The 25,535-nt window shown below is 40.4% G+C and overlaps 1 protein-coding gene across 2 annotated transcripts in view; it reads left to right on the top strand.

Moving 5' to 3' along the window:
- plch1 (phospholipase C, eta 1) overlaps positions 1-25,535 on the top strand; it is a 74,409-nt gene that overhangs the window by 10,255 nt on the left and 38,619 nt on the right. Inside the window, exon 1 of one of the 2 annotated variants that reach the window (XM_085370467.1) lies at positions 18,968-19,151. The exons of the other annotated variant lie outside the window; for it this stretch is intronic. Coding sequence (XP_085226593.1) covers positions 18,968-19,151 — 184 coding nt within the window. Of the gene's footprint in view, positions 1-18,967; positions 19,152-25,535 lie in introns of those variants that run through there. 2 annotated transcript variants of the gene reach the window in all.

The raw sequence follows: 25,535 nt of genomic DNA, 5'->3' as shown, positions 1-25,535 counted from the left end.
TACAGAGGGGAGAGGTCTAGAATTCATAGAGAATCTAGACTTTTTTCAAATAAAAGTAGGCAGGGAGTCACCATTCTGAAACTTTGCATGGGATAAAATGCAAGAAAATTCAAGAATTACAGATTTTTTTAAATGTTTTTATTTTTTATTTTTATTTTTTTATGGTCAACGTAAGCAAAATGGAAGATATTTGGGGATAAAAATATCTGGACACAGTGTCACCAAAGCAAATGTCTGTATAAGAAGCAATATGGAAAAAAATAGATGGAATATTTGTGACATTTGGGCACTCGGCATGTGCATGGACTTGGGAAGTGATTGCCAGAGAACACAGTTCATTCCTCCCTCCACAATTAAAACTGCCACTCAGACCTTATATGTGCAACATCCAGAGTTGAAAACGTATTCTGTTCTTTGATGCATTGAAATTATTTTTGGAAATCATAGAGGCTACAGCGAAGAAGACCGATCCAGATTATTAGCAGCTAATACCTGCTTGACTGAACGAGAGTGCACTGGTATCTTTAGCATGGGTACCCCTTATCTGTCGTGAAGGTACCATCATGCCGGACAATATATACAGGTTTTGGAGCATTGCTTTCTTTCTTTCTTTCTTTCTTTCTTTCTTTCTTTCTTTCTTTCTTTCTTTCTTTCTTTCTTTCTTTCTTTCTTTCTTTCTTTCTTCTGTTACCTTTGTTATATCAAACTATATCATTCAAACAACAGCATGGCATTGTAGTGAAAGAATCTAGGTTCTAAACTGATCTGCCTCCAGTCCAGACCTGACACCCACCCAAATTTTGTCATATTGCTGTAAAATGACAAAAAAATTGACTACTGAAAAAATTACTGCTGAAATGCATTGCTTTTAAAACTCCAACAGTTCATCTCCTCACCACCCAAGCATTTACAGCTTTTTGTTAAAAGAAGAAACACAGTGATGTTAAAAAATACCCCTGTCATCACATTCAAAATGACAAAACAGTCAGTTTTCAACATTTATATATTACATTAATAGTATTTTCAAGTAAAGGGGGTTGAAATTATTTGGACATCACTGCATTTTATTTTTTATTAACACTACAGCTTCTTTGGAAATGCCATACTTTTCTTTTTTGTAATACACATCATCTGAAATGTTGAGAGACTTTACTGTTTACGTTAGATATAATCTAAGTCGGTTTTTCCTTACAGTTTTTCTTAATCTGAACTAAATCCAGACATGCAGTTGCATCAGTTTGATCTTGATCTCTGCACTGACAGCTCTGTCAGAAAAATCCATGAAAAATCTCTGATGGGTTGGTTTGCTTCTGAGTTTGACACACCTACAGCCGACAAACCATTTACAGCCTCACCTTGACAAACTGCCTCCCGACTCTCCATCCTACTTCGGTAGACTGTGTGCTATGCTTTGGCTGTACCGTTTCTTGTCAGTGAACTGTAGTAGAAAACAAGCATGACTGCTTCAGTGCTCTTCTGTGGATGATGGACTGAGCTGACTGACACAGAGGGAAAACACAATTACTTGTTTTCCCATCTGTTATGCTTAGAAATCACCATGTGTATGAAATTTCAGACAATTTCTGGCCATGTATTTATAATTTGTATATATAATTTCTCTGAGGATGAAGTTGCCTTTTCTTTTAGAATCTGGGAGCTATTAATGTTGGGAAAATGAAAAAAGTGTAGCCTGCTGAGCACAAAATGAGGATGCATTTTCAGTGAGTGCTAACCAATTTAAAAAAAAAGAAAGAAAAGATACTAATCTTTTAACTGTTGTCTAAGCTGTTGTGTCATTTTAAGAGGTGAAAAAGGAAGAAAAATCAAACAAGCTGTATGAAATATCTGCTGCATCATTTCTGGAGTTTCTATGTTTCCATTAATGTCCTTGACATGTTTGTCCTTTACTGTCAGAGCATATTTATTTCCCTTTTCACTTCTTCACTCTGCCTCTTTTGCTTCTTCCAAGTTGCTTGCAGCCTTGTGAATTATCAAGTTGGCTGATTTTGTTTTTTGTCTGATCATGATATATAAACTAGACACTGCCAGGTGTTTTGGGCTGGGCCCATTAACTGTCTCTGATCAGGCAAGTGTGGATGAAGAGATGTTTGTGTTTAAATCAGAGTCACCAATTACCTTCTAATACCCAGGATGATAATGGACAACATACAGTCATGCAACACTAAACTGAGGGCGACACGTGTTCAGACATGCATTTTTGTTTCTTCAGACAGCACTAATCGATTTGGTAACCTCTGCCTCTGGCTCCCAGTGTTTGAACACTGCGCGTCTGTGTGTCTGCTCGGTCATTCCGAAATTGTCTCTCGCAGTCCTAAATGAAATGGCTTTAACGAGGACCAGTGGACGAAACTAATCTATGAGATTCAGACTGAGTAAACTTTCATTAGGGAAATGACTCTACTGGGATGATACGCTCCCGGCTGGACACACACATAAAAACGCTCACACGCAATTTAAACGCTAAAAAAAACCTACCTATTCATTAATGTTTACACGGGACTTGCTCTGCCTCTGTCGCTCTCTCTGGGGAACCAATATGTCCCAATGTGTTTATTGCATTCCTATTATTTCACGAAGCCTGCTTCCTGTTGTGTCTTGGAGTAAGCATGGAAAGAGACAGGCAATGTAAAGTGGGTCATAGCGCTGGCATCGCTGCGCAATTGTGCCGTATTTGTTGTTGTTGTTGTTTTTATCGTTTAAGACTACAATCAATCACTGACCAAAAAAATATGCTTGTAACAAAACAAACGGATGTTGCACGAGCTGATTTTGGTGAGGAATTTAAACTGTCGTCAAGCAGCTGATCCACGCAAAAAAACAACAACCAAAAACTGGCGAAAATGTCCAAATGACCAACTCGAGTGGCTAAAGCCAACGCGCTGTGCGCTATCATTCACGTTCATTCATTCCACGCCAGTCTTGAGCTCTCGCTCATTAACATCCACTCTCCGCCAAACCCATCGAGCGTGTGAGAAATCGGCTTATCGTTTTGCTCCTGTGTTGCGCCTGGTGAGAGGAGAGGATGTGCGCGCACAGGCTGTGGATGTGAGCTTTGGTGATTTGTGAATCCACTCTGCAGACAGTACAGGGAGGCAGGTACTGAGGAGCAGTTTGCTTCTGGGGCTTGTTTTTTGGATTCTTAAAACAAGTGTCACTTTATGATTATGACGCGCTTATTGTGAACAGTCTAGTCATCATGGAGAAATGGACTAATCGGATACTTTTTGATGGCATCTTGGCATTTCAAACCGCCACAACTAGGGAATAAAATGATGCCCGAAGCGCATGGAGGGATTTTGTGAGACCAACAACTTCAGTCCTAAATGGCAGAGCTTGAAGTTTGCAGAAATCTTAGTTTGGAGAGGGGTAAGTGATCATTTTCAGCACTTGGACATTGTGGTTATTTGGTATATCTGTCTCACAGAAGACAGTGCGGTGCACACATTCCTTCGCGTGCGCACCAGCCTACATCGCAAGAAGGCTGGAGCGTAATATCTCCACTGCGCTTGTTGTGGGGAATTATCATCACCCACTCTGCTACAAACGCTGGAATAAGGAACCTAATCGCGTTGTCATTTGCATGAGGGATTCATTAGGCAGTATTTAGGCTGATGTTTATTGGCGTTTCAAATACAGAAAGAATTCATTACACTCGGGGCAATATTTTAATTTTAATTTGTAAACTGCTGAGCGTTTATGTCAGCTTATATAAGAAATGTTGATGAGGAGCAGCAGCGGGAAACTGTCCCTGGTGCTGAAAATGCCCCTTTGTACGTGTCACTAGGGGGCAGAAAACCCCCTTAATTTCTCGATTGGATAACTCTGCCCTCAGTCCATATAGATCTGCATCCTGTAAGATCTGGATCTTCTGCACTGTTACAGAAATCTAACCATATCTGCGATGTTCACAAGTTCTGTCAGTACAATCCTTGGTGAGAACATGTCTCAGAAACTGACACACCACATAGCATTACCACATGCCATAGCTCAGTAAAAGAGGTGGGCTTGATTGTCGGTGGCATCAAGAGAAATAGGATCATTTTGAAAATCAGGCAGGGGATGTTAAGCGCCATACAATGTGGCAGAGCTGTGAATTGAGTCTTGATGGTCAAATTGAAGCCCTAACAGTCCCCGGACTATTACAGCAGCCCTTTTATGATGTTGAAAATATGGAGAATCCTTGGCACTTAAAAGCAGAATACGTCAAGCTTTCAGCCCCCGCCACCACCCCTTGCAGTGCCAGGGTTTGTGTGTTTTTCTTTCTCATTTTGGGGTTTTAGAGGGAGGGCCCTGCCAACCTTGGACATGACACTAGCGCTTTATTCGTTTTGAACAACTCTTGTGCTTCATGGACAATCTGCTCTTGCTGTGAGAGAAACTGAACAAAAAATGAAAGGAAGAGGAAGGTATGGAGGAGCATGTATAGATACTAATCTCCTCCACATGGAGGAAATGGCTTTTCCATGTAAAATGTGTTTTTCCTCATGTGTCTCTCCTGCACTGATGATGATGATGAATCACAGCACGTTCCCCCTGTCTTCTCTCTACCGTCATCTTTGTTTCTGCCTCTTCCTTTTTTGTAGCTTCGGGGCAGAAACAGCAAGCAGACACCAGGAAGAAACTCTCCCAGTCCTTTAGATCTTCTCTGTTCTCCAAAAGTATTTCTCTTCTCTTCTCTTCTCTTCTCTTCTCTTCTCTTCTCTTCTCTTCTCTTCTCTTCTCTTCTCTTCTCTTCTCTTCTCTTCTCTTCTCTTCTCTTCTCTTCTGACAGAAATGAAATAAATATGATACCACCAATCTCGTCCAATTTTAAATAGGCAATTTTTCAATAAGGTATAAAGTATATATAATATGATACTGAAACACGGTACTGCTGGAAAAAGGACCCATGTCTCTTTAGCTGTTCCACTGCATAGGTGCTTCCAGTGTATTCAGTTTAGCAATAATCAGTTTCCTGTTTATTAGTAATGTTCTTTCCTTTTCTTCTTTCTCCAAAAGGATCTTCTTTTTTTATTTATATGAAGTAAAATTTAATTGCTGCTGGGTTAATTTATCAGCCTGTGTGCTGACATAGCAACTGGCACATCACATCTGTTCTTGCCTTGGATTTTAAAAAAATCCAACTCCTTAAACCTACTGGGGTTCTTTTGGTAATTGTCAGCATGAATCTGCAGCCAGGCAACGCATTTACCACACCGTATTAGCGTTTTAAGTGGGAAATAGAAAGGAAATTATCCATAAATACAGGCTTTTATTTAATTTCCTTTCATCCCTTCATCCTTTAATGAGCTACCCAGAGGTCCAGTTTGCTTTTATTCAACACTTTTCGGCCTCCCTGATAAGAAGCAGAAGGCAGGCAATCATATCTTCTCTCAAATATTTTTTGGGAAACTGTTGAGATCACACAGGTTTTTATGGCAGTCTGGCTCTGCTAGAGATACCACATCTTAATCATCCTTCCTGGCATTGGGAAGAAGAAAGAAGAAGCTCAATCACTGCACGAACAGCCAACAATCGTACACCAAATGTATACATAAAAAGCGCATTGACACACATGCAGGGTTCAGTTCCCGCCTTTGAAGTCACTCCTCCTCCGCTCGGGGACCCCCTGTATCAGCTTTGGCAAATGCATTATCATGCCGCAGTTGTCGTGTGTTTATTTTTATTCTGGAGTTGCTCCACACTGCACCCGAGGGAACCTGGAAACCCATTTGTAGCACTGGCAGTGTGAGCATTGCCCTAAGAGCTCTTAATTAGGTGGAGTAAGTGACTGCGACATAAGAGTGAGTGTGTATTCTTTTATGTTGCTAACAAGAAGCCTTACCAAGTGTTCTTAACTCTACCCTAGAACTTTTGTGTAATGACTTTGTTTTAAAAGGAATTTTATTTGAAAGTACACTCCAGATCCTAGTTAAAACCTATTGGCACCATGTTGCTGTCAAATATAAAGCACTGGAGTTATACAAATGATTAGTACAGCAGATTATTATCTTGGCAGCCATTTATTTGTGACAAGTCGATTCGTTTTAGTGCCATTAACAAACTATTTATAGGCAGGAAATGTAGACATAAATACATGCCCAGAATTTTAACATTAGTGTGGGCTGTTTTATTAGAAAATGCAGCCAGCCATACTATACATTGCAATCGTGGCTCAAGAGTTGGCAGTTCGTCTTGTAATCGGAAGGTTGCCGGTTCGAGCCCCAGTTTGGACAGTCTCGGTCGTTGTGTCCTTGGGCAAGACACTTCACCCACCACCTACTGGTGATGGCCAGAGGGGCCGATGGTGCGATATCGCAGCCTCGCTTCTGTCAGTCTGCCCCAGGGCAGCTGTGGCTACAACTGTAGCTGCCTCCACCAGTGTGTGAATATGAGAGTGAATGAATAATGGAATTGTAAAGCGCTTTGAGGTTCTCGAAAAGCGCTCTATAAATGCAATCCATTATTATTATTATTATTACTATAGCCACAATCTCAGGCACTGACAGTCAGAGTAAAGTTGCATAATAATATCAGATTTGGAGTCGTACAATCTGAAATCACCATATTGGTGTTGCTTCTGCATCATTATAATGATGATTCAGGAGCATCGTTATTGCTCATTTGGCTCACTGAGCATTTAGTTATCATTAGCCAGGAAGTTAACTAATGCTTTTAAAAACTCTCATTAGCAAGCCAACGCAGGTAACCTAAATTTGGCTTACAGCAAACACAAAATTAATAATATGTTTATTATAGTGAATAAATTAATAAAGAAAAGAGAGTTTAATATACACAAAGAAATATTTCCCCCTTTACCTCCAACAGAGCAATCCTGTCTAATTTCAGACCAACGTTGTTATGAGGCAGGACCGACACCGACACACGGATCTCAGATACATGAATATTATTTGATTGTTTAGCACTGACACAGAAATAAAGTGTGGAAATGGAAAACTAGTAATGTTTTAGCAATATTCATATCATAACATTGTTGTGTAGCCTTGTTGAGCCTGGGCATAATACGATATAGACTAACAAATTAAGCTATTCATTCATTCATTCATTCATTCATTCATTTATGGGTGTGACTTTTTTGATTGTTTTTTCAATTGTGATTTTTCTACCTTTGGATCTTTGGGTTGAAACTAATGAATCAAAACCCTCCATGAATTTAATGCCCTTCCAATGGTGATCTGTTTTTTTGTATACCAGGTGTTTGTGATTGACTCTGGGGCTGAGAGACATTTGTCTGCGTGCAGACTCTTTTTTTAAACTAATTTGAGCTTCTGCTGCAAACTTGTGAGACTGGAGTGGGAGAATTGAAAAATAAATTAAGAAATTTGTATGCAGGCTCTTACATTTTATTTGGTTAAATTCTGCACAATCTGTTCTTTTACTAGCGATAAGAAATTCTTCACAATGTCACATATCTTGCATCCTTGCATTAGTCTTCTTCTGCTTATCCAATTCATAGTTGCAATGGGACTGGAGTCTATCTCAGCTGTCATGGGTAAAAGGTCAGGTACACCCTGGACATGGTGTCTATTGCAGGGCTAAGACAAAGAGACAACTATTCATGTACACATTCAAGCCTACAGCCAGAAAAAAGACACAAATGCAACAATTCAGTGAAACAGAGCCTGAATTAATAGCAAAATATGATTTTTATTGACTTCACTGCAGTTTTGCTGCATGTTCTGACTCATGGGCAGTATGTTTGACACTTCTAATACAGTTCATTCACTGTTTATTCTTAAGTAAAACACTCTTAAGTAAAACACAAAACAAAGTGTTCAAATCAACGCAGATATTAACGTGGCTAATTGTTCATTCTGCTCAAAAGTTTGGGACTGATGCAGTCTAGTTCAAGCTGCCGCATTGTGATGATTACAGAACTAGCCAGTACAGGCACCACACAAGAGGTTATTATCTCAGAATTATGTTAATTATGACTTAGTTTTTAGATTAGGATTATAATTCTGTGGCTTTTTCTGTTTTTACTCCTTTCACAAGAAAATTACGTGCCGTAATTATGTATCATAAATCCATGCTACCACTCCCGTGGTGATGCAGGATAGTCGGTTTAGACTGGTTTGCACCTATATTCAAAACTTACACCTCAGTTATTTTTCCACTGTAGGATAAAATATTTTCTTTTCATATCTTAACAAGGAGTAAGTAGTTTTAGTTTCTGAAGCGCAACCTAACCTTAACCTTAGCGATATTAATATTAGTGTTAGTATGAAATTGCACAATGCAACACTGCTAAACAACAGCGGGGGGCAGTAGATCATAAAACAGCCATATGTCTGCTTTTAGAAGGCAAATTTTTTTTTGTTGAGGTTTGTTTGAACTCTGTTTAGACTTGTGAAAGCATGGATCCATCCTGCCTTGTATTAATGGGTCCGTCTGCTGGTCATGATGTCATAATAAGGAGGCTATTCTTTAGACTCCTTAGTACCAACTGAGTATTCTTGTTGACCATGTCCCTCCCTTTATGAACACAGTGTACCCATCTTCTGCTAGATGCTTCCACCTCACAGTGTCACAAAGCTCAAACAATCTCAAAAGGGTTTCTTGAAGATGACAATGAGTTCGCTGTAGATTTCAGTACTTTTAAAAATACAATGGAGTTTTTTTATGCTGACATTGTGGATCAAACTGTTATTACATAGTTATTTTTTCCCTGAGAATATAGTTATGATGATTTCACATTTATTAATCAGTTTTTCATATTGTGCATTTTAAAATTCCGTGTATGCAGGAATAGAAATGGCAAAGCTCGAATATTTACTTGCATATATTAGCAAATGACTGTTTTGATTTAAAACAGGAACATCAGAAAATGTGTCATGGCTGTGCAGCTTTGCAGTTCTTTAATTAGCGTTTCCTGCATGTGGTCCGCATGTTGTCTCTGCATTCATACAGGTTTCCCCTGTGTGTCTTTTCAATCACACATCAGGTGGATTATACTCCAGCTGTCCCACAGCTAGGAATGTGAGGGTCTGCCTCTCTGTTTTAGCATTGACTGACAAACAGATTCAGGCTATTTACCTGCTTTCCACCTCATACATACTCGGAATGGCTCCAGGCCACCATCACTATGAACAGAAACATGCAACAAGACAAAGTGAATCAATTAAACGCCACATCAGGATTTGTTATCCTAGAAATTATGTTCACCCAGTAATCACATTGTTGGGAAGCTTACTGATGGAGCAGGTGATGGAATTTGGAATTTGCCAAGGCATTAGAAACAGCAGTGTCACAAATGAGCTGGGGGCATTCATCCCACCATGCTATGGCCTGATTTCCAGAAGTCGTCATCTGTCACAGAGCTGTGCGCCTCACTAATTTAATTTCATAAGCTGTTGAATGTCCTGAGAGGAACAGCGAAACAGGATGGAGACTGGGTGATATAACGCATGAATATATGTAAGAAGAAGATGTGATGGGATTATATGAAGTTTAATTTGGGGTTTATCATCTTTGATCTATTCTGTTGCAGTGATATGAAGAAAAAACCCCAATCTGCCTGATTATCTAATCTTAGAAACACAGACTGGTTCTTGTGGATGTTATATTCCAAATAAAAATCCTATATAATATTATATTACATACAGCATAAAGAAAATTGCATACAAGGAATAAGAAAAAATACCTCCAGAAATAATATTCTGTGAAACACTGAAAACTGGCATGAGGACTTTCACCTTTCTTGAGATTTGGATCCATCAAAGGGAAACTCCTCGCCTCACATATATATTTATTTATATGTTACATTTCAATCTGATTTCAACTTCTGTACAATGCAGTTTTACAATTTTGGAAAGGGACTTCAAAACTCTTTCTTTTCACTGACTTGTGTCAAAGAAAGATTAAATATTTGGTTGTAGTGGAAAAAAGTAAATATATTCAGTTAACACAATGCGCCTTTAAAAAAACAACTTTACTTTAAAATTATATTAACATGTAACAAAAAGTGAATTTGAATTATTAATTAACTGTTGCAACCAACTGGCTCTGAAAACTTGGCGAGCAGACATGGTCACCATGGAGATCCACCATGGTCTCTTGGACCTTAGGATTCAGCCGAAGCCCTTCTCCTTGTCAAAGTAGTCCAAGCATTGGTACATTGGTTCTTCCCAACAGAGGTTTTGCAGCCTCAGCAGAAACACGAGCAGAAAGAACCACAGGATCCCCTTCTGCAATGACCACAGTGTAACGTTCACAACTGCATTAGTGCCAGTGGTGCTGTACACAGACACAGGACAGTCAGCAAGCAGTAAAGGACAGCATGACTTTCTTGTACTTAAAGAGCTCCTCGCTGTACCTCCTCTCCTCCTCAGCCCTTCATGATTGCAGGCACAGATGATCCCATTCAGCTTTGATCTGTTAAACTTGTGGCTAGAATGAATCTTCTGACTGTTTTTTGAACAGTGTCTGAAGCAGCTCTCCTCACTACATTTCCAAAGTTGTGTTTCTAATGATAAATTAACAACTAGCATTTCATCTCCAAACAGCTATAGTTCATGCATGCGGAGGTGTGACATTAAGCATGGTATGAATTCCTTTCTCAAGCTTTTTTGTCCAATCTTCAAGGAGACAGTGACCAATAACGAATCCTATTATCTCTGTATTTGAGCATTTTTTGCATCTGGCCTCTCTTCATCACAGCATGCTCTTCTTGTCTTAAGTGCAGCTGTTCTGAACAAACTGTAAGTGCTAGAAAAGAGACGCATCAGTCCAAGACTCCTCTGCTCAAGGGTAAAAAGAGAGAGAGAGAAAAAAGCTGTACTTTAGTATAGCCTGAAAGACCCAAGCTATCCCTGACTGCAGCCATTCATATCCTCGAGCTATTCTATAGCTTATTGAGTTTGATTTTAACACCAATTTAGGGTATGAAAAACAACACATGAGCACATTAATTAAATGACATTATAGTCCTTTTTTACAGCATTATGTTACTCTTAACAAATGGCATCTTTCATCGCCTGATCAAATAAATTTTAATGAGAGAAGAGGACTTTACCCCCAGGAGGGGGCTTGTGTATAATAGCAGAGCATTTAGTGCAAGATAGACAGATGTGCCATCTCTGAGTTTTCCTGTTGTACTCACATCCCCACACACACTCCTCCCACATGCCAGCCCATTAAATCTTACTTTTGGTAATGCATTATCATGAATGTTATGTCATCATTCTTATCCCTGCATCCCGCTAGTTGACCTTAATGAACCCTGCCGATACAGAGACAGAAATCTGCACTATCCTCCTCCCATGCTCTTCATAATCACTCCATAAACTGCACAACAATACAAATCTGTGCGTCAGAGTAGCATGTTGGCAGCCACAGTCACACAGCTGCACATGTTCTGAAAGACCTGCGAACATCAGAGAGAGGTGGATGGGAAGAGCGGGAGTGGTGAACAGATGACCAACCGAAAGGTGGAAATGTGTATTTTTAGAGAGAGAGAAGGCTGTCAGATGAAGGTGACGCTACAGATCAGAGCACACCACAGAGGAAGATGAACAGCAGGAGTGTTGGTGTGCTTGCTTCTTGTTTTGAGTGTGGAGGCTTACTGTCTGGAGAGAGTGCGCGCTGTCCGTCAAGCCTAATTTGAGGAAAAGCGCAAGTGGTTTTCAGAGGGTTTAGCTACAGGTAAAAGCTGAGTGTGTTTCATACTGGGACTGAGCCGAGGCACACTCCTACAGGCGAATTTGGATTTTTTTTGCCGAGGAAATGGAGGAAATTTGTTCACTTTTTGGTCCAACTTCTTTGTCTGCTCATAAAGTACAATCCACCTTTATTCACGGTCCTGCTGAAAAGTCTGCTGCGTTAACAGTAGCGACCCTTTTGGCGCGTAACATATACCACATTGGTGGCACCGTGGCTGTACCACAGAAATGCAGGCTTACACAGACTGGTAAGTTGATGTCTGTGATGTCTGTGTGATTTAGGTATGTGTATGGATCGAGTCAATAATGCAGACTGAAGCAAACAAATAGAGCTGACTGGATTTTCATCATCCTTTGCTGACTTTTTTATATTTAAATTGATATATGTTGTGAAAAACTGGTATCTTTGTGTTTCTGTGCAGGTTTTCTAAAACTGCGCATGAAGACAAACATATTGCATATTGAACACATCACATCCTGGTGCTATTCATAGCACAGGAGCAGAGCAGGAGCTCATGTTTATGCAATGGAATATCCCCAGAATAATCAAATTGCTCACTTTCAGCTACCATAACTTTGAACCAGCAGAAGAGCCCTCATGAGGAAAGATTTGTCTAGTTTGTGTGTTGATTTCTGCATATTTTATCTCACATTGTAATGCTGCGTAAATATAATTCATTTTGTCCTTTGGACAGCCAATCAACCGAGACCGATTCACATCTTGAATCAACTTGCGTACACAAAACAAAACCTGCAGGTCATGAAAGCTATCGGGCAGAAGTCTCCATTCGGACAGCTTTATTCTTGTCTAAATGCTGCATTTGTTTTTCAGTAGTCAAACTGGCTCAGCATACATCATTAGACATACATGCACAATTAAGGGCATGCTGAGGTTTGTCACATGGAATGTAAATGGAGCTGGCACCAGAGGAAAGAGGTTAAAAATATTTAATCAGCTTAAAAAATTACAGGCAGATGTTGTTTTATTACAAGAAACTCACAAACCTGTCACAGGTTTAAATGAACTTAAAACACCTGAGTTTCCTAACGTGTTTGCAGCCGGTTATAATTCTAGACAACGGGGAGTAGCAATTTTAATACATAAAAATGTTAATTTTACAGTACTCGATACAGTTATAGATCCAGAGGGTAGATTTCTAATTATTAAACTATCAATATTGAACAAAAAACTATGTATTGTTAGTATATATGGTCCAAATGTTGATGAACCCTCATTCTTCCACGGTTTTTTTAGTGCACTCTCTGAACACCTTGATTGCACACTCATTCTTGGCGGTGACCTCAACCTTGGACTAAATGAAGAAATGGATAGGCTCAACACAACAGGAACTCAGCGTAATTGGCAGTCCACAAATATAATCAAACAGTATATGAACGACTTTGGTCTTTGCGATGCATGGCGCTCTCTTCACCCCACCAGTAAGGAATATACTTTTTTCTCGCATGTTCATCACTCTTACTCTCGTCTGGATTATTTTTTGGTCAGCAGCTCACTGCTGTGTGACATTTCAGACACTGAGATTCATCCTATAGCTGTCAGCGATCATGCTCCTGTATCTTTAACACTAATGCACAAGAATAATACTACGCCAAGTAAAAACTGGAGATTTAATATATCACTACTTAAAGATGAAGACTTTATTAAATACTTTAAAAAGGAATGGACTTCATATTTAGACTTTAATGACACTCCCGGAATATCTGCTTCTGTTCTATGGGAAGCAGGGAAAGCTGTGATGAGAGGTAAAATAATTTCTTTCTCATCACACAAAAAGAAAGAAGAAAACAAAAATATTCAGGAATTAGAAAAAAACATCAAATCACTAGAAGAAGCCTACGCGTCCCACCAAGATCAGGAAACATTGAACAAAATATGCAAAACAAAACTAGAATTAAATGAAACTATTAATAAAAAAACACAATTCCTTATACAAAGACTTCGCTTGCAGAATTTTGAACACAGTAACAAATCAGGTCGATTTCCAGCTAACCAGCTAAAAATAAATAAAGAAAAAATAACTATATGTGCTGCTAAAGATTTATCGGGGAACACAATATATGATCCTGGAAGAATAAACAACATTTTTAGGGATTTCTATGAAACTTTATACTCACCACAAATAAACCCATCTAAAAATGAAATTGATCTGTTTCTTGACAACGTAACTCTTCCAAAATTACTAGACAGTCAAGCAATGGAACTGGATTCGCCACTGACGCCAAGTGAACTCCAGGAAGCCCTGATAAGTATGCCCAATAATAAGGCTCCAGGTCCAGACGGCTTCCCTGCAGAATTCTACAAAGAATTCTGGACAATTTTGGCACCAGTATTCCACAGCATGTTGCAGGAAATCGAGGAAAAGGGCAGACTACCACCAAATATGAATTCTGCCAACATTAGTCTCCTGCTAAAACCAGGCAAAGACCCTTTATTTCCCTCAAGCTATCGTCCAATTTCTCTTTTAAATGTAGACCTTAAAATAATCTGCAAAGCTCTCTCAAAGAGATTAGAGAAAATGACCCCCCTCTTAATTCATCCTGACCAAACTGGTTTCATAAAAGGTCGGCACTCCTCAACAAACACTCGTAGATTACTTAATTTAATAGACTACTCATACGATAAAAACATCGAAACCATAATATTATCTCTAGATGCAGAAAAAGCATTTGACAGAGTTAATTGGAAATTTTTATTCGCAACTTTACACAAATTTGGTTTTGGAAACTCTTTCATAAACTGGATAAGAATATTATACAATTCCCCAACGGCTCGTATCAGAACAAATGACCAGACATCCTCCAGCTTCTGTCTCCTGAGGGGCACCAGACAGGGATGCCCACTCTCCCCTTCACTTTTTGCAATTTTTATCGAACCTCTAGCAGCAGCATTTAGACAGGCTACAACAATTAAGGGCATAAAATGTAAGAACATAGAACATAAAATCAGTCTCTATGCGGATGATGTGTTGCTTTTTCTGCAAAACACACAAACCAACCTCTCTGAGGTAATTACTTTAATAAACTGGTTTTCAAGAGTTTCAGATTATTCAATTAACTGGCCAAAATCTACAGTTCTCCCCATTAACTGCTCCTTCCATAATTCTTCCTCTGCCCCACTGCAATCCGGAAATATTAAATATTTAGGTATTAATGTCTCTCCTAAGCTTTCAGACTTAACTAAACTAAACCACATCCCACTTCTAAAGAAAGTAGAAGGCGATCTGACTAGATGGAAATCTTTACCCATATCACTCATGGGAAGGGTCGCCACTATAAAAATGATGATCTTGCCAAAAATAAATTACTTATTTTTGATGATCCCTAACAAACCATCACAAGATTGGTTCAGATCTCTGGATTCATATATTTCCAAATTCCTTTGGAAAGATAAACCCCCGCGTATTAGCTTAAAAACGCTACAAAGAACCAAGGATAGAGGAGGATTAGATCTGCCTAATTTTCACCAATACTTCTTAGCCAACAGGCTTCAGTTCATCTCAGAATGGTTAAAACATACCTTCTTAGTTGAGCCCTGGCTAGATGTTGAACAGGCACTATGCAAGGATCTAGAGATTTCAGACCTACCATTTATTAGCTCAAACATCAAAAGACATGAATGCTTTAAAAGTATCAACATCAGCTTTTCTCTAACAGCATGGTGGGAGTTTCTAAAAATAACGGAGTCTTCATTAATCCCATGCAAACGTACACCTATCTGGAATAACCCTGACATATTACAAAACAATAATATGATTAATTTCCCAGAATGGAGTTGTAAAGGAATTAAATACTTAGAACATATATTAGAGGGAACAGAATTTATTCCATTTGACAGACTAGTTGAACAATATGGGATCAACAAGACAAGGTTTTTAGAATATCAACAAATTAAATCCATAGTAAAAAAGAAATTTAACCTCAGTCAAGTTGAATTACAAACACCACTAAGTGCGGCACATTTTCTTACTCTTAAATCCCCCAAATTATTATCTAAAATATACAGAACACTTTCTAAATTAGATGAATCAATATCCCTTCCTACTGCAAAGTGGGAAGCAGATTTATCAGTCAACCTAGACCAAAACTTCTGGTCTCAGATTTGCTTAAAAACTTTTAAATTAATTAAAAATCCCAGTCTGCAATTAATACAATACAAAATACTTCATAGAGTGCACTATACAGGTCATCGGATGTTCAAGATGGGCTTTACATCTTCCAACAACTGCTCACACTGTCAAGGCAATACACCAGACAATTACATCCACGCTCTTTGGTTCTGTCCACCAGTGCAAAAGTTTTGGCGCGAGATATGTGAAGACTTATCAAAGTGTCTGAAATGTAACATTCCAACTTCCCCCTTAGTGTGTCTACTGGGCAGCTTAGATAATGTCACTTCAGAAAAGAATATAGCCCATATGATCTTCACTGCCCTATGCATAGCCAAGAAAACAGTCCTCATGAACTGGAAAAATAAAAATAATCTTAATTCTAACCAATATAGAAATTATCTATTAGATTACATTAGTCTTGACACAGCCTCTGCCACCACATTAGATCAATTGCTCTGGGCCCCTTTTATCAGCTCCATCACCTAGTGGGGGTGGGGGGTCATAGTTTGGTCCCGCCTTCACTGTTGTGATTGGTGAGGGGGTAGGGACAGGCTTAGGGCGTCGGGGGGTTCCCCGGAGGCATCTTCCTTGGGGGGCTCAACCCGGGGTAGCGGTCACGTCCGGTTGGGGGCTCTGTTGGCTCTCAGGCGACTGTTTCCTCGCGGCTGCGTGCAGCGGGGCTAGGGGAGGGTCTGTGCTGACGGACGTGGGTTACTGACCTGGCAACCTGGCTGCCCCTGGGTGGGTCCGGGATGGGCGTGAGGTTTTGGGGGCGCTCCGTCTCTGGGCTGGGGCCCGGGCCGGGCCTCGGGGGCTTGGGTCCTGGTTGGTGTGTTGCCGGGGTTGTGGGCGGGTGGGTGCATGGGGGCCCGGCCCTGGAGCAGGGTGCCGCCGGTGCGTCGAGCCGCCTGGGGGGCTCTTCAACTGGTGGGGGGGATGGTCACATCTTGCAGGAGCTTTCTTCTCTTCAGGAACTCTCTGCAGGAGGGGGAGATACAGGAGAGGTGGAGGAAGATCTCAGCCTGGGCGTTTACCGTCTTATGTAGTCTGGAAGATGTGTGGATGGTGGGGTGGGTGCAGTTTTCTCTGTGGTGGGGTTGGGTGGACTGTCCAGGGCTCTGTGGAGCCGGAGGGCGCTACTGCACTGGGCCCCGGTCTGATGGGCCTGGGCCCCCCTTCCCTGGCGGGTCGCGAAGGGTGGGAGTGCCTACTGGGGTCAGCGGGGGAGCTGGCCCCAGGGAGGGGTTACCTGCCCCTCCCTTCCTTCCCTCCCCATCTCCAACTGCCTCCCTCTTCCCGCTCCTCCACAACCACCCACACATGCAGGGCCTTGGAGTGGGGGTATGTCACCAGGGTGCAGAGGAGGCTACCCCCCCCCCTGTCCCCTTCTGGCTGCCTCTGCCTCAATTTTATCCCACAACTTAGACATTCACATTATTCACACTCTCATTACACATACATATAGGATCTTGGGGGTGGGCACAATCACGGAGTCCAAAATACCATCAGGGTGTATACCTCACCCCTGACGTCGTTGCCCACCTCTCAATTTTAAATACACGTAGTCATTGAGGGCTAGCAGGAGGGACTATGCGCTTACCTGCTGCTCCTTGGCAGGTAGCTCCATGCCCTCCTGGGTTTTAATTGCACCTTAGAACACATATGCATCAACACTACAATGAGCGGGTGGAGGGAGGTTTGGAGTCTTCTCCCACCCCCATTCTCTGCGGCCTGCTGGAGCGGGAGGGCTAGTAGGAGGAGTTGGCCGTCTGACTGCGGTCTGGGGTGTGGGGCCTCCCTGCTGCTGCGGAGTCGGGGTGGTCTGCCTCTCCCCACCGCAGGGAAAAGGGTAACACCACCTGGGTCTGGGTGCAATTCCCCCCTCCAGGGGCAAGGGTACCTAGACCCGGTTTGTAGAGTACGCTTGGGGAGTGTGATCGTGTGTACAGCGTCTCTTTATGTCTGTCTCCACGTTGGTTGAGTGTGGAGTGAGTGCATATGAGAGCATGAGGGTGGGAATGGATGTTTGTGTCTGTGTGTGCCTGTATGTCTGTGTCTATATGTCAGGTTGGGTATCAGACGCCACCTCTCTGGGGACACCTCAGGCCCTCCAAGGTTTGGAGGCCTATCTCCACCCACCACCACTTCCCCTGCCGGTGGCGGACTCCCTCAGGTGTCGGTGTGTTGGTGGTTCTTTGTGTCTGGGGGTGGGCGTCCGGGTACACACCGGCTCACTCCTTGGCGGCCGCTTGTCGGGGCCTGGGGCCTGGGGCTCGCTCGGGCCCCTTTGGAGGTGGGGTGCCCCCGGCCTCTCGGCCTGGGGCTCGGTCACTCAGGCACAGCTGGGGGCCGGCGGAGCTCACGGGCGCGTCACTGCAACTCCCCCTGACTTCTGCTCCGCGGCTGCTGGGCGAGCCCTCATCTGGGACTCTCCTCAGCTCTTACTGGAACAGTGGCGCGGCTGCCCCTCTGTTGGTCTTCCATGGTCTCTTGTGTTCTGGGGGCCTCTGGATGTCTGGAGTTTTGATCTCCTCCATACCCGCTTCACACCCTGGAGGACGGGGCTGTGGCCCCCCCACACTCCCTAGCAGATCATTACATGGAGAAACCTTTGGAATGCAAGCATGCTGATCCACACAGGTATGCACACATGGGTATTCACAGACGCGGACTAAAGCTTTCTTGGCTGCTGCCTCAAAGCACACTGTGCGCTGTCTATCTTGCGTGCTGCACAATATCGTTTATTATTTAGTAAATATTGATATCTATGACTAGCTAGTTTATTGTGATGGTGCTTTGTTTTCTCTATTATTATGTTGCTCTTTGTTGTTTGCTGTCTCCTCTGTTTGTTTTTTTTGTTTGTTTGTTTTTTTTCTCCATACAGGTGACCCAGGAGTTCTTTTTTTTTTCCTCTCTCTTCCCCCCCTTCTCACCGTCTCTTCTCCCCTTTGGTTTTCTTTCTTTCTCTCCCCCTCTTTCTCTCATTCATTCCCCCTGTCCTATTTATTAAAAAAAAAAAAAAAAAAAAAAAAAAAAAAGACAAAGGATGAACTGAAGCTCTGCCATCACGTAATGTCGCATACTGCTGTTTCTGATGTCATTTAGAAAAAAAAAAAAAAAAAAAAAAAAAGAATTTGGATTTTTTTTGCCGAGGAAATGGAGGAAATTTGTTCACTTTTTGGTCCAACTTCTTTGTCTGCTCATAAAGTACAATCCACCTTTATTCACGGTCCTGCTGAAAAGTCTGCTGCGTTAACAGTAGCGACCCTTTTGGCGCGTAACATATACCACATTGGTGGCACCGTGGCTGTACCACAGAAATGCAGGCTTACACAGACTGGTAAGTTGATGTCTGTGATGTCTGTGTGATTTAGGTATGTGTATGGATCGAGTCAATAATGCAGACTGAAGCAAACAAATAGAGCTGACTGGATTTTCATCATCCTTTGCTGACTTTTTTATATTTAAATTGATATATGTTGTGAAAAACTGGTATCTTCGTGTTTCTGTGCAGGTTTTCTAAAACTGCGCATGAAGACAAACATATTGCATATTGAACACATCACATCCTGGTGCTATTCATAGCACAGGAGCAGAGCAGGAGCTCATGTTTATGCAATGGAATATCCCCAGAATAATCAAATTGCTCACTTTCAGCTACCATAACTTTGAACCAGCAGAAGAGCCCTCATGAGGAAAGATTTGTCTAGTTTGTGTGTTGATTTCTGCATATTTTATCTCACATTGTAATGCTGCGTAAATATAATTCATTTTGTCCTTTGGACAGCCAATCAACCGAGACCGATTCACATCTTGAATCAACTTGCGTACACAAAACAAAACCTGCAGGTCATGAAAGCTATCGGGCAGAAGTCTCCATTCGGACAGCTTTATTCTTGTCTAAATGCTGCATTTGTTTTTCAGTAGTCAAACTGGCTCAGATAGTTTGAGTGTTGGTGCCTTATGCCACATGAATAGTGCATGAAGTATCAGGCAGATGCTGGTGAATATGAATTTATGTAGTTATGAATAAATTATGATAAATCTGTGGACTGTTGTCCATTCTAGTCGTCACCCTTAGACCAAATCTTAACAGAGATCTCATGTAGGGCCATACTAGAATTGAAATATTAGCCTGAGTAGATTAGACAGTCAAATGAGGCCACGGCTGATAAGAATCTCACATCAGTGTTGAGATTAAAAAAATGACAGTTACGATTGAAAAAGATTAATGAAAGCTGTTGTAGCTGATAATCAAATACCAGGTATTATGCGTTTGCAATTCCAGGCCTTATAATATGGATCTAAGTAAGAACAGGCTTTGTTCATCAGGTTATCACAGAGGCGTCTTCATCACCTACCCCATTAAAATATGTTTGAATTTCCTTGGCCTCTGTGGAGAGACAAAGCTTTGATCTGCTCTCTGCTGTGCGCCGACAGAGATGATGAGATTTTACACATGCATGCGTGCACGCTCATAAACACTCACACAGCAGCACATGCATGTGTAGCAACTGTATTTCATTCAATGGAAATGGAAGCTAAAAAAGTAGAAAAAAGGCTGCTCTTTATATTTTCCCTACTCTCATATAGCTAAAAAAAATATCACATTTTTACACTTGGATGGAGCTGCTATGTGTCTAAAATCCTTTTTTTTTGGAAGGGTGCCGGCAAAGCACAAAGACCACCATCAGAGGATAATTCACATAAAAATGTCAAGTGGGGTTAAAAAGGCAGTGAATTCAGTTTTGCAAAGGTGTCTCTAAGAAACAGACAAGAATTACAAATTTGAACTGAAATGGTAAAATTCATATCTGCTCCTCAGATGGTTTAAGCAGAGAAATTGGACAAGAGATGAGTGTCAAGGTGTTCAGGCCGCCGATTATTTCATTCAACATCACTGATCTTCAAAGAGCTACTTAAATTAGTTCTCATCTATTATTATGAGCTGACTCCCCTCTCCTGTGTGCATATTAACCCACCTGCTCTCTTCCATTCTGCTTTTCAGCTTTTGGCCTAAGTTTGAGATTTGGCTCTTTGTGGTGCTTATCATGCAGATGGAAAACAGAGTGACAGGAGAATGCCTGCAGAAAGGTCAAGGAATAGCAGGGATGGATTGAAGAAAATAGAACAAAAATGGAGATGCAATAAGGGAGGAAGTGAACTTACTTTAGGTTGCGCTTCAACACAAACTGATGATGAAATGATACCTGGATTTCAGTCTTCTGTTTCTGGAAAGCTGCCTGTTTTTGATGTTGAGCTGGATGGATAAATAAAAAAATGACTTCTGTATTCCCTTTGAGAATTTTCTTGTGAAATATATCTGACTGCCTTTCTGAAAAACATTTTTACATATTTATGCTCCGAGGGAATAGTGGGAGCATGGGCATGTACTTTCTAGGGCTGTTGAATAGCATTTACTCAGTTGTATATAGTATTTGTATTTGTATTCTATTTTTATCTTATTGTATATTTATTTTATTTTATTCTACTGTATATAGTATTTTATTTTATTCTATTCTGTACAGTTGTGTACTGTATTTATTCTTATTGTATTCAAATTTTTGCCTCATAACTTTTGCACTGTCCACTCCTGCTGTGACAAAACAAATTTCCCACGTGTGGGACTAATAAAGGTTATCTTATCTTATCTTATTTATTCACTTTGGGGCTGATTTGTGATGTTTCACATCCAACTGCTGGCAGAGTGATGCTGTGAGCTTGTCTAGTCTGAGTCATGGATTTTACAGTCTGACATAGCGAGAGAAGACCCGGAAAAAGATTGTGGATGTGATTAGCATTACAGGAAACCCACAGTGCCATCCATTGAAATCCATTGTTAATGAAGCTGTGGATTTCATAAGTGGCCATGAGAGATAAATAATGCAACATGTCATATTTTCTTGTTTTTGATTAATTCTTTTCTCTAAATCTCTCTGCATCTTCAGTGTCCCATTATTTTCTACAGCCCTGAAGGCTTTTTGCAACACCATAAAGTACTCATCCATTATGAGCTGATATAAAAGTTTGTGGTATTCCCTGTTTTGTGATAAATGATTAAAATGGCTTAAAGCTGGGTATAGAAAAATAGCGTATAGTGTTTATATAACTGTTAGTGGGTCTAATGAAACCTTGTGCCTGAGATTCTATTTCTTCTGAACTACAGTGCACAGGTTCTGGTTGTATTATAGCTAATAGTTGTATGTACTGTAGAATATTTCAATGTCATTGTGAATTAATTTATTCATTAGGGCACTGTCAATGAGGAGCTTAATGAGCAAATCTCCCAAACAAGTTTAGACAGTTTGGTCAGTTTGATTTAGGCCTCGGTCCCACAGGCCTAAAGACCAGTTGGCAACCCCCTGGCAACCTGTGGTCCCAAGAGAAAACGCTTATTCCTTGACTGGTTGGCGAGTGGCTGCTGCCAGTAATTTGATGAAATTGATTGCAAAGAGCGTGCTGTAAAAGCGTCCCTGATTTTAGTTTGATGATTGCCACAATCACTTGTAGTTTGCATGGAAGACACCTGCTTTTCTATAAACACTCCCCAACTGCTTGCTGACTGGTAGTGAAATTTATAAAAGTGAGACGCAAATCAAAAAATAAAGTTCTTTCAAAGTAAAAGTTTAAAATTTTACTATGAAGGCAAGCGTTTCTATTACTGGTTTGTTTGGTGCTCTTCGCGGTTTCGTTGTCACTTAGCACATAGCTGACTAATGTTTACAAACAAGTTGGTGCCTTCCACACAGTTTTTTCAGTGACTGCAGCAATCTGCTCAGAATCAAAGAAATCACAAGGAAATTTAGCTGTTTGCGACTGATTTCACCAAGTGACTGCTGGTAACGTCCATCAACCACTCGCTAATAACTTCAAAGTCAAGTGAGGGGCTTTTGAAGCTATCCAATGTGTTAAAAGAAACATTTTTTTCTTACTATTATTTATGGTTGGTTTTTATGGTTAAAAAAAAAAAACAGTTGAAAAGAAACCAAAACAGCAGTTCATGCAAAAATATTAGTAAGTTCAGAAGTATGGCATTAGGTAACATTTATGTAACAAGAGCTGAAAATGGTGTAACAAATGCATCCGGTGTATAGTAAGCAAAAGTGGAGGTGGGTCATTTACAGAGAACAAAAACTGTATTTGTTTTATATTTACATAAAAACAAAAATCTTGTTACCATAATCTAATAAGAGTAAATATATTTTTGTTAACTCGGTGACGCTGCCCTTTCCTTTTTATATCTTAGTCATGCCCATTTGTCATATCAGATGTTCACATTACTAATTCTTTTACTGAAATTCAAGCTTATCATTTATAAAAGGTGACCCTTGCAGTCCATTACTGTTGTCTAAAACATAGTCCTACCCCAACACTATTGATATTTCTTCTGATTTGCTGGAAACTGCCGGTTAGAGTAAATAGCTTGTTGTGTACTTCGCACATATTTGTATGTATCTTTTGATCTTTGTTCTCTTTTGTGTTAATAACATGGCAGGCTGTGTGACCATCTTTGCATTCATAATGTGCTGTGAACCTTCCGAAGCGATACGCAGCTATTGGACTCATATGTTTACGGTTGTGTCCCTGGAGTGAGCATCTGTGACTAAAAGAACTCATCTTGTATTGAAAGCCAAATTTGTGCCATTGCTAAGCCTTTCCTCAGGATAGAGAGAGTGCAGATTGTACTCAGCGCTCTGCTGAGTGTGTGCTCTGTCAAGTACGGTTAAGAGAGGTTTGACTTTTGGTGTCTTTAAAGATAATCACTCATGTCATCAAAAAATGCATTTTTAAATTTATTTCTGTGTGTTTGTGTATTTGCTATTACAAATATAATACAACTTCACTATATTTGACCTTTTTCAAATTTTGATATGGAGTCTTTAGGCAGTTTTTCTTTATTTGTAAACCCTGATGATTTTGAGTCTTCAGGTTCCTTCACCATTGATCTGATGCAGAAAAAATATACTAGTTATTATCATGTATGCTTTTAACTGTATTCTTCTTAACATCTTAACCATTAACACGCACTTTTTACTAAATAATATCATTGCTGTGTTTGTAATATGAAAAAATGTTTTGATATGTTGAGAGTTTTGTGTGGGAGTGTGAGGATCCAGGTGCAGACACAGACGAGGAGACAGTACTGAACTTGAAACGAAAAGCGAGCCTTTCTTTTGGCTGATTAAAGTGGCAAAAAACTGAAAGCACCGAGGCAAGACTAAACTAGAAGCTGAACTGGGAAAACTAAGAACTGACACTTAACTCAGACGACAGGGAAGACTGAGACAAGGAGACAATGATGCATATGACTGAGACAACTATAAACAGGACTCTGTGCTGGAACAACAAAGAACTATGAAATGTATACACGTATGCAACATGGACATGACCAGCACAGAGTCCTGAAACCTGGCATAACATGGGTGAAGTTGAACAGATGATGCGATGACGATCAAAGGAAGACTGAGGACTTAAATACACACATGAGGTGATCAGGCAAAGTGGAGACGCATGCGAGCACAGCTGACTAGAATGAAACATAATGACAATACAGGGGAGAGTAACACTAACTACAATGAACAAAGAACACCAGACTCTTCCAAAATAAAACAGGAAACACAGAGACATAGACATGGCACGAACTTGACAACAAGAGCCACACAGACATGAAACATGACAGGTAGACGCACGGACCAGGGAGAGATGAAAAAAGGGACTAAGAAACCAAGGACTAAAATGCAAACTAGAAATCAACTAGATGCGTTAAACTACAACATGTGACTACAAAAATATGCATTAGAACTCAAACACTGGGCCTCACGACCCAGTACCGTGACAAGTTTTTGTTTAGCATGAATTCTCTCTGAGTACATTTTCTTTTTTGATCCAAGACATTGAAATGGGACATGAGATCTTGAGCTTGCTTTCATTTATATACTGTGTTTAGGAGAAGAATTGGCATTTACCTTACGGCACCACTAAATTTTTAATGTTTTATGAGTAACTCTTTACAAGTAAACTCTGAAGTGTATGTTTTATTTCTTGTTTTAAACTGTCAGCGATCCACTTTGGTTTATAAAATTAATGTTCACATAGTATTTACAAGCTTTTTTTTTCTTTATCAGTAACCTCTTAATTACAGCCCCATGAAAGTACATGAATTACATCTTGTTAGGTCTATTACAGTTGTCCATATACCCTTAAATTCGATCCCAATCCCAAAGTAATCTCTTCATGACTAATTCATCAGTTTTTAGACACAGAGGGTTCTTGTGGGGAAATTTCTTAATGGCCAAGCAATTATAGAATACAGTAATGCTGAATAAGACATCAATAAGTGCTGAATAAGGACTTCTAAATGGCCCTAATGCTACAACTATGTATCCTAATAACTAGTTGACCGTGAATACTTATACCTTAATACAAAGTGTTACACTTGGCACTAATCGCCTCCCATCTTGAAGGGTTGGGAAGCGAATTCCTCAGCTCCAGCCTGTGGTGTGGCTCCACATTATACATCTAAAGTCAGACATTAACTCATCACCATAATCTACTGAAATGGCTTATAGTTTACAGTTAAACGGCTACTTCATTGCTTTTAAAAGTGGGGGAGCACAAACTTGGAAAATTTAAGATTAAGCTGTTTTATATACGTTACAAATTTTGCTGCTTTTATTCCATTCTTCATATTTTAATCTGCCTCCTATTATCTTTTTTTCACTAA

Source organism: Diplotaxodon limnothrissa, linkage group LG14, assembly GCF_057381915.1.
Source record: "Diplotaxodon limnothrissa isolate DT_005_m linkage group LG14, D_limnothrissa_male_GT1.1, whole genome shotgun sequence".
In the NCBI taxonomy this organism is placed as follows: Eukaryota; Metazoa; Chordata; class Actinopteri; order Cichliformes; family Cichlidae; genus Diplotaxodon; species Diplotaxodon limnothrissa.
This window is presented reverse-complemented; position numbering and strand designations above follow the sequence as displayed.